Raw genomic sequence first — 7,433 nt, forward strand, 5'->3', positions numbered from 1 at the left:
ACATCGTCTTTGCCTCCTTTGTGCGGAAAGCCAGCGACGTGGCTGCCATCCGGAAGGTTCTGGAGAAGGAAGGACAGAGCATCAAGATCATTAGCAAAATTGAGGACCACGAAGGCGTGAGGCAGTAAGGCTTGGTCTCTGTCCCCGTCAGGCCCCGGCCATCCCCAAAGCCCTTCTTCTTCTCCAGCCTGCTTCTCCCTGGCGTCCCCTGAGTCTTCCTCAGCCCTGACCCCCCCACCCCCAACCGCCCAGGTTTAATGAAATCCTGGAGGTGAGCGACGGCATCATGGTGGCGCGAGGCGACCTGGGCATCGAGATCCCAGCTGAGAAGGTGTTCCTGGCTCAGAAGATGATGATCGGGCGCTGCAACTTGATGGGCAAGCCCGTCGTGTGTGCCACACAGGTCTGGACTGAGGCTCGGGACCCCGGCGGTCTTCGGTCGGGGGAGGGGAGGTGAACACGCACACCTTAGGTCTCTAGCACATTCTGCCGTCCAGTGTTTGAACCTCCAGTCACCGGGTTGGGAAGAGATACTGTGAGCCCGCGGTTCCAGAGGTGGAAACGGGACAGCCAGAGTCACACAGTTTGTGACTGTGACCCTGGTTTCAGGGCACTCTGAGAGCGGCAGAGGAGTAGCTCAGGCAGGGTCCCCCGGCGGAGTGTGACTGCCACAGCTCTGATGCCCAGATGTCCCCCAGATGCTGGACAGCATGGTCACCAAGCCCCGGCCGACTCGCGCAGAGACGAGCGATGTGGCGAACGCAGTGCTGGACGGGGCGGACTGCATCATGCTGTCGGGGGAGACCGCCAAGGGCAAATTTCCTGTGGAGGCAGTAAAGATGCAGCACGCGGTAGGGGCGCCCAACCGGAAGCCCAAGCCCCTTCGCGCCCCGCCCCCGCCTGACTTCCGGTGCTTGCAGATCGCTCGAGAGGCGGAGGCTGCCGTCTACCATCTGCAGCTGTCTGAGGAACTCCGCCGGATGGTGCCACTGAGCCGAGATCCCACTGAGGTCACCGCCATCGGCGCGGTGGAGGCCGCCTTCAAGTGCTGTGCTGCCGCCATCGTCGTGCTGACGGCGACCGGCCGGTAAGGAGGCGGCGGCCCCAGGAGAGAGCTCTGGGCCAGGGGCACACTGGGACGGGCCCCAGGCCTGGGTTCCGGCTTGTCATCAGAGAGGAAGGGTATCTTTCCGGGGCCCGAGGAGAGGGAGCTCCAGGAGAAAGGAGGCCCACCGGGGCAGGCCTTGGGGCCCAGTGGGAACCGTGAGCTCCGGGGCTCTGGGAGGGCAGTGTGCTGTCTCTGGGAACATGGGCAAGTCCTCTGCGTTCAGCCCACAAAGTCTTACAATGCTGAGATGTTCCAGAAGGGCCCGGAAGGCTTTAGTTCAGGTCTTTGCTCTCAAATCTGCTGTGAGAACTTGGATAAGTCACTCAGGCTTCATAGACCACTTTTTCTGGTGGAGGCATGAGGGTTAACGAGAGACATTTGTGAGTTAAATAGTTTAGGGTTTTATGTTTCTCTTACTATCTACCTCGATACAGCCTTCATTATCTCTTAGCTTCCTTACGTGGTAAGAAGGGCAGGCATTCTCATGCCCATTTTACTGGTGAGAAAAACAAGGCCCAGAGAAATATGGTGACTTACCCAGGGCCACACAGCTTGTGTGCGACACCTGGGACCAGAACCCAAACTCTTGTTTCCTGGTTCACTTCTTTCACTGTTCTGAGAGCTTCTCCACCCCCTCCCCCCAGCTCAGCACACCTGCTGTCTCGGTACCGCCCGCGGGCAATGGTCATCGCTGTCACCCGCTCTGCCCGGGCTGCCCGCCAGGCCCACCTGTTCCGGGGGGTCTTCCCCGTGCTCTACAGTGAGCCTCCAGAGGCCGTGTGGGCGGACGACGTGGATCGCCGGGTCCAATTTGGCATTGAAATTGGTGAGCCACCTCGATTTCCTCCCCACCCAGCCCTGGATCTGGGTCATCAGTCCCCAGACCCCACTCTCCACACCCACTCCAAGGGCCTTGCCTCTGTCCTCTGGCCCCAGATTTCCCCTAAGAAGGTCACTAGGACACAGGGGTATTTTGGACTCGAGGGGCTGGGGGACACCCTGAGGAGGAGGGCTGCGGGAGCGAGGTCGGCCCCGCTGCTGCCTGCGCCTGTTGGCTAGAGCTGGATGGGACATAAGGAGTGAGAGGTGAGAGAACGAGGTGACCCCTCGCCCCGCTGTGTGGCTAGGACCGCACCCCGGGCCACACTCCCTGTGGTGCCGCCATGCGGGACCCTGTCTGCTGGGGAGGTGGAGGGTGGCGGCTGGCTCTCGCTGTGGGGCCGGCCAGCGCCCCTCATGGGCTGATGGTTATCTTTGTTCACCCCTGCTAGGAAAGCTCCATGGCTTCCTCCACGTTGGGGACCTGGTGATCGCGGTGACAGGCTGGCGACCTGGCTCTGGCTATACCAACATCATGCGGGTGCTGAGCGTACCCTGAGATGCCACGTCCCGCTGACACAGCACAACCTGGACCCCCACTCCCTCCGCCCCACGCCCCTGCAGTTGCATGCCGTCTTCTCTGCTCTCCGTGCTCCCTGCCTAGGCCACACCTGCCATCGAGCCCCATCCCAGGGTGCTGCTGGTTGTCTCCATTTCACGCAGGCCCCTTAAGTCTGTGTCCAATTAAGCACCGGCCATCTGGAAGCATCAGTCTACATTCCTGCACCCAATGCTCTCAGCCTAAGATGCTCTGAGCCCTTAATCCCAGCTTAACTGGGTAATTCTCTTCCTCTGGGCTTCCCATGCCCCCGGCGGGGGGGGGGGGGCGGGCAGGGCCATCTTGTCCACTGGCTCCACAAAAATCACTATGTGAAATGTGTTCTGTATACATGCAGGCTGGCATCCTCCAGTGTGGCCCCATGCATCTCCCGAGGAGAATGCCCCCTCTTCCCTCACCCTGACCCACAGTGACGTCAAAGCACCACCCTTCTGGGGTGGCGAGGGCGGACGGGCACTGGGAGGCACGGAGAGCCGCGTGGGTTCATCTCCTCACTGTGCTCACAAGCAGGCCGCTCCCGGCTGTCCTCGTGCCCCCTGCTGCTTCTCCCTGCACCCAGACATCCCTTCATGCCCACCTCGCTCTCACACAAACCAGGAGCCAAGACGACCCTCTCTACTTTCTTTCTAAACCCAGCTGTTTGGAAGCCATTATAAAGCCCAGGACTCCTCACCCAAGAGAAAAGGTGACTTAGGGCTCTGGCCCCTATCCTTTGATACTGTAGAGCAGGTGCGGGCCAGGGGAGTGAGGTAGGGGTTTCCTTGTGCCTGGGAAGGCCGAGGGACTGACGCCCCCAGGCTGGGATGTCTCAGGTCCTCCCCTTTCTCCCTCACCAATGGTGAACTTGGAACAAAACCTTTAAAAGTAGCAGGAGTCCTCCTCCTGTAGGGAGAGGGGTGGGCACTGTGTGCCGCGGCTGACGGAGCTGACGGAGGCCGGGAGCACCACGGAGGGACCCGCTCCTCCACCCTCCCTGTGAGGACGGGTAGGGACAGGGATGGACGGCGAAAGGAATGACTGAATAAAATGAATTAATAAATACAACTAACAAATGAATAAATACAATTATTACATGATTGAATAATAAAAACAAACAAGAGAGGAAGGGAGGAGGGAAAGAAAAAAAAAGCCGTCTGAGGATTCAGCCGCTTGCCCCCTACCTGGGGGTTTGGGCTGGCACATTCAATAGGGACGGGCCAACCAACTGTCCCTTCGCCTCAAGGGGGCCACCGCTGGGCTGGGGACATAGGGTGGAGGCTGCTCCCAGTTTACAAAGACAATTGACCCACAGGGACGGAAGGTGCAGAGACCTGACAGGAGACAGGTGTTCCCACGGTGGGGGGGGGGGTGAAGGGGGCGGGGCCGCACTGGGCAGTGGTGGTGGATCCCCATGCTAGGGGTGCCAAGACATCTGTGGACAGCTGCGGAGGCACAGATGACTGGCAGGGCGGTGCCCGGCCGTGCCAAGGAGAATGAGGTCACCCACAGCAGACGGCTCCTGCTGGGTCAAGGGCAGGGAACCAGACATCTAGTTGTTTGGCAGTGATGGCGGGGACAACGACTTGTGCTTGGTGAGGTGGGGCCTGGGGCCGAGCCTGCGCCTGGCAGGACCACCCAGGGGGGGCACCCTCCCCGGAGGCTTTGGAGTCACTTCTACTTGGCAGTGAAGACGTATAGCGCCTGGCACAGTGTCTCAGACGTGGAAGGCGCTCAGTACACTTGATGGACGGGTGAGCGGATCAGAGGGTGTCAGGCAGGCTGCAGGGTGCCCGAGCTGAGGACAGAGACCACGTCCTGGGGCGTATTCCCACAGGGCCGCGTCTTGGGTCCTCTTGGCCTTCCCCAAGAGGCACCTGCCCTTGGGGGCACACTGCCGCACCCAAGAGCTTACCCAAGGGTTTCACATGTTGGCAGAGAGCTGGGGGCCCCGGGGGGCAGCTGGCTCAGGCACTGACGGCCTGGGCGACTGAGCTGTCCCTGGCGGCTTGGCCAGGAGCCCTGAGGAGGACAGGCGTTCACTTCCGGAGCCCTTACGCCCAGGAGAGCCGTCCCCAGCTGCCCGCTGAGGCAGAGAGGGCTGGGAGGCTGAGAGGGGGCGGCCCCGAAGTCCTAGTCGCCGTGCACCTCCTCCTGGGGGGGGCCCCAGCAAGGACACCTGGGAGCGCCCGGCCCGGGACAGGCTGGCGTGGAGGCTTCGCGCAGGTGGGGCAGGCAGGCGGGAGGTGGATGCCCATGGACCCCGGGCCAGCAGAGGGCCGGCTCGGACAGGCAGGAGCGGGGAGGCCGGGGAGCCTGCTGAACGTCTTGCAGAGCGAGCCAGGAGAGCGGCTGGAGAGTCAGGGGAGAGGGGCAGGGGGCCCCGCTGGTGCGTCAGGGCAATGGCCACGCTGGAGGTCACCGCGGCTGCCTGCAGAGGCGCGTGCACCAGTGGCTCCCACAGCACTGGCTTCCCGCTGAGCCGAGCTCCTGTGCCTGGGGCTAGGTCCCGAACGCCCCGGGCCATGTCCCTGTCGTGCTGCACCAAGTGCTGCTCCATGGGGCCCCCACTGCTGCCTGGACTGGGCTCCGAGCGTTTCCGCTGCAGGACGGAGTTCTTCTTGCCTGGAAACAGTCCCAGGAGGGAGAGATTGAAGATGAGCAGGGATGGGGCGCCTGGGGGGCTCGGTCGGTTAAGTGGCCGACTTCGGCTCAGGTCATGATCTCACAGTCTGTGGGTTCAAGCACCGCGTCGGGCTCTGAGCTGACGGCTCAGAGCCTAGAACCTGCTTCTGATTCTGTGTCTCCCTCGCTCTCTGCCCCTCCCCTGCTCACTCTCTGTCTCTGTCTCTCAAAAATAAAATAAAGACAAAAAAATAAAAGAAAGAAAGAAGATGAGCTAGGAGTCCAAGGTGAAGGTTGGGTATCAAAGAGCAGGAAGGATAAGACAATAGACTCAAAGGACGGAGGAGGCGAGCGGGGAGAGAATGCGGATGGGGGAGGGGGTGGAGGAAGAGGGTCAGGGTGAGAGGGTGGGAGTCAGGGAGGGACGTGGGACCACCGTCAGCGGTAGGAGACACAGTGTTGCACGCCTCGTGAGGCATTTGCTGGGCGTGGCGTGGGCGGGGGGCCCCTTGGGGGAGACCGGGGGTCGGGGGGCACAGCCAGGACCCAGGGCACAGCGGGTAGACAGCCCTCACCGATGCGGCGCAGCCGGTCCACAGCCACGGTCTCAAAGGCGCGGCGCATCATGGGGAACTCCTCCAGCACGGCGTTGAAGTGGTCCACGCTGAGCGAGTAGAGGCGGCAGTAGGTGTCGGCTCGCACGCTGGCCGTGCGCCGGCCCCGCGTCAGCAGGCAGATTTCTGTCCAAATCGGGGAGAGGCCCTCAGAGCCGCCCTCCCCAGCACGCCCTCTCCCCGGCCCGCAGCAGCTGACCCGGCCTCCTCAGGCTCCTCCCCTCCCGTGTCAAGGCCCGGAGACGCCCAAGCACAGCCTGCCTCTACCCCGCTCCCTCGCTCCAGACGAAAGCTGGCACACAGGCGGGTCTTGCCGGCTCCCAGTTATTCCACTCATTTTAATTCCCTGCCCCTCCCCCGCTACGGCCCAAGGGGCAGGCCTGGCGCAGTCCGAGCTGTGGGCCTGCCCCTCCCAGCCCTTTGCTTGAAGTCCCGGGCAACCAGGAAGGAGACAGGCAGTGCCACAGGGCAAAGGGCATCCAGGGATGCTAGTGAGCGGCGGCGAGTGGTTTGGGGCCTAAGAGAGGCATCTGGCGGGGTGGCCCCCACCGCCACAGCCTGGATCCGGGGCCCCTCCTGCCGGGGCAGCCCACCAGGCAGCCATCGGGCTCAAGGCCCTGGGAGGGCATGGCTAGATTCCTGTCTTTCCTTCATCTCACACATCCTCACACTTCACTGCGTAACGGTCTTAGACGGCGGTGGCCCAGGAACATTCACCTCTGCTCTGCGTTGGAATCTTTCAGGGATGTACGGAAAGCGCCAGAGCTCAGGCCCAGAGACTCAGCCTCAGGAGTCTGTGACTCTGCACAGAGCCAGGCAGGAGCACTGATCTGGGGAGCAGGCGCCCTCTGCCCCCCACCCCAGGCCCCTCCGCCCCCGAGGCTTGCTGACCCCCGAAGTAGGACCCGTCGGTGAGGCGGGTGTCGTGGGCGCCACGCGCCAGCACGCTGAGCAGCCCATGCTGGACGAAGTACATCTTCCGGCCCACGGAGCCCTCGCGCACCACGAGGTCCCCAGGCTGGAAGACCTCGAAGTGCAGCTTGGTGAGCACGGCAGTGACGAAGCTGGGGTCGGCGTGGGCGAACAGCGGCATGTGCGCCACCAGGCCCCGGCAGGTGAAGTTGATGATCTCCTGGGCAGGGGAGGGGCTGTCAGGCAGGCTGTGACCCCTGCCCCGAGGTGTCCTCGGGAGCTCATCTGTGTCCAGAGCCCCCCACCCCCTGGCTCATGATCTCTTAAAGGACGGGGATGCTTCAGAGGGTCTGGGACCATCCCTGAGCTCCGGAGCTCTCCTGGAAGCCCCCACAGGACCTGACCCCCAAACCAGATCCCTGCAGGCCCCCCGCGCGTGTGCTCCAGCCCCATAAGACCTTCAAGAAAGGCACCAGCCCCTAAAAGCAGCCCCCCAGGGCCTGGCTTCTCGACAGACCCCGCCCCCTGCAGGCCCCACTCCCTGTGGGTGCTCCGGCTGACCAGCAGCCCGCCCCCGGGATGGTGCCCCCAAGGCCCGTGCTGGCCTGCACCCCACCTCCCGCAGCGGCCACTCAGCTCACCCAGGATGCCGTCCTGGTGGCCGGCCCGCCCTGCTCACCCCCTCACCCCAGGACCGGGGCCCCCGCGGCGGGGGGGGCTCACCTCCCGCAGCGGCTCGCTCAGCTCGCCCAGGATGCCG

At 63.2% G+C, this 7,433-nt stretch overlaps 2 protein-coding genes across 2 annotated transcripts in view; one reads left to right on the forward strand and one right to left on the reverse strand.

Annotated features, from left to right (window-relative positions):
• The window catches only part of PKLR (pyruvate kinase L/R), a 6,793-nt gene extending 3,995 nt beyond the window's left edge, over positions 1-2,798 (forward strand). Inside the window, exons 6-11 of the mRNA XM_029933457.1 lie at positions 1-124; positions 253-403; positions 699-851; positions 921-1,087; positions 1,753-1,934; positions 2,380-2,798. The exon at positions 1-124 is cut by the window's left edge and continues 120 nt beyond it. Of these exons, the coding sequence (XP_029789317.1) occupies positions 1-124; positions 253-403; positions 699-851; positions 921-1,087; positions 1,753-1,934; positions 2,380-2,486 (884 nt within the window). The 3' untranslated portion in view covers positions 2,487-2,798. The remainder of the gene's footprint in view (positions 125-252; positions 404-698; positions 852-920; positions 1,088-1,752; positions 1,935-2,379) is intronic.
• An 804-nt stretch (positions 2,799-3,602) lies between these two features.
• HCN3 (hyperpolarization activated cyclic nucleotide gated potassium channel 3) overlaps positions 3,603-7,433 on the reverse strand; it is a 9,548-nt gene continuing 5,717 nt past the window's right edge. The window contains exons 5-8 of the mRNA XM_029933458.1: positions 7,397-7,432; positions 6,653-6,893; positions 5,723-5,887; positions 3,603-5,147 (exon numbers count right to left, since the gene is read on the reverse strand). Of these exons, the coding sequence (XP_029789318.1) occupies positions 4,447-5,147; positions 5,723-5,887; positions 6,653-6,893; positions 7,397-7,432 (1,143 nt within the window). The 3' untranslated portion in view covers positions 3,603-4,446. The remainder of the gene's footprint in view (positions 5,148-5,722; positions 5,888-6,652; positions 6,894-7,396; position 7,433) is intronic.

Source organism: Suricata suricatta, chromosome 3 (assembly GCF_006229205.1).
Source record: "Suricata suricatta isolate VVHF042 chromosome 3, meerkat_22Aug2017_6uvM2_HiC, whole genome shotgun sequence".
NCBI classification, from domain to species: domain Eukaryota; kingdom Metazoa; phylum Chordata; class Mammalia; order Carnivora; family Herpestidae; genus Suricata; species Suricata suricatta.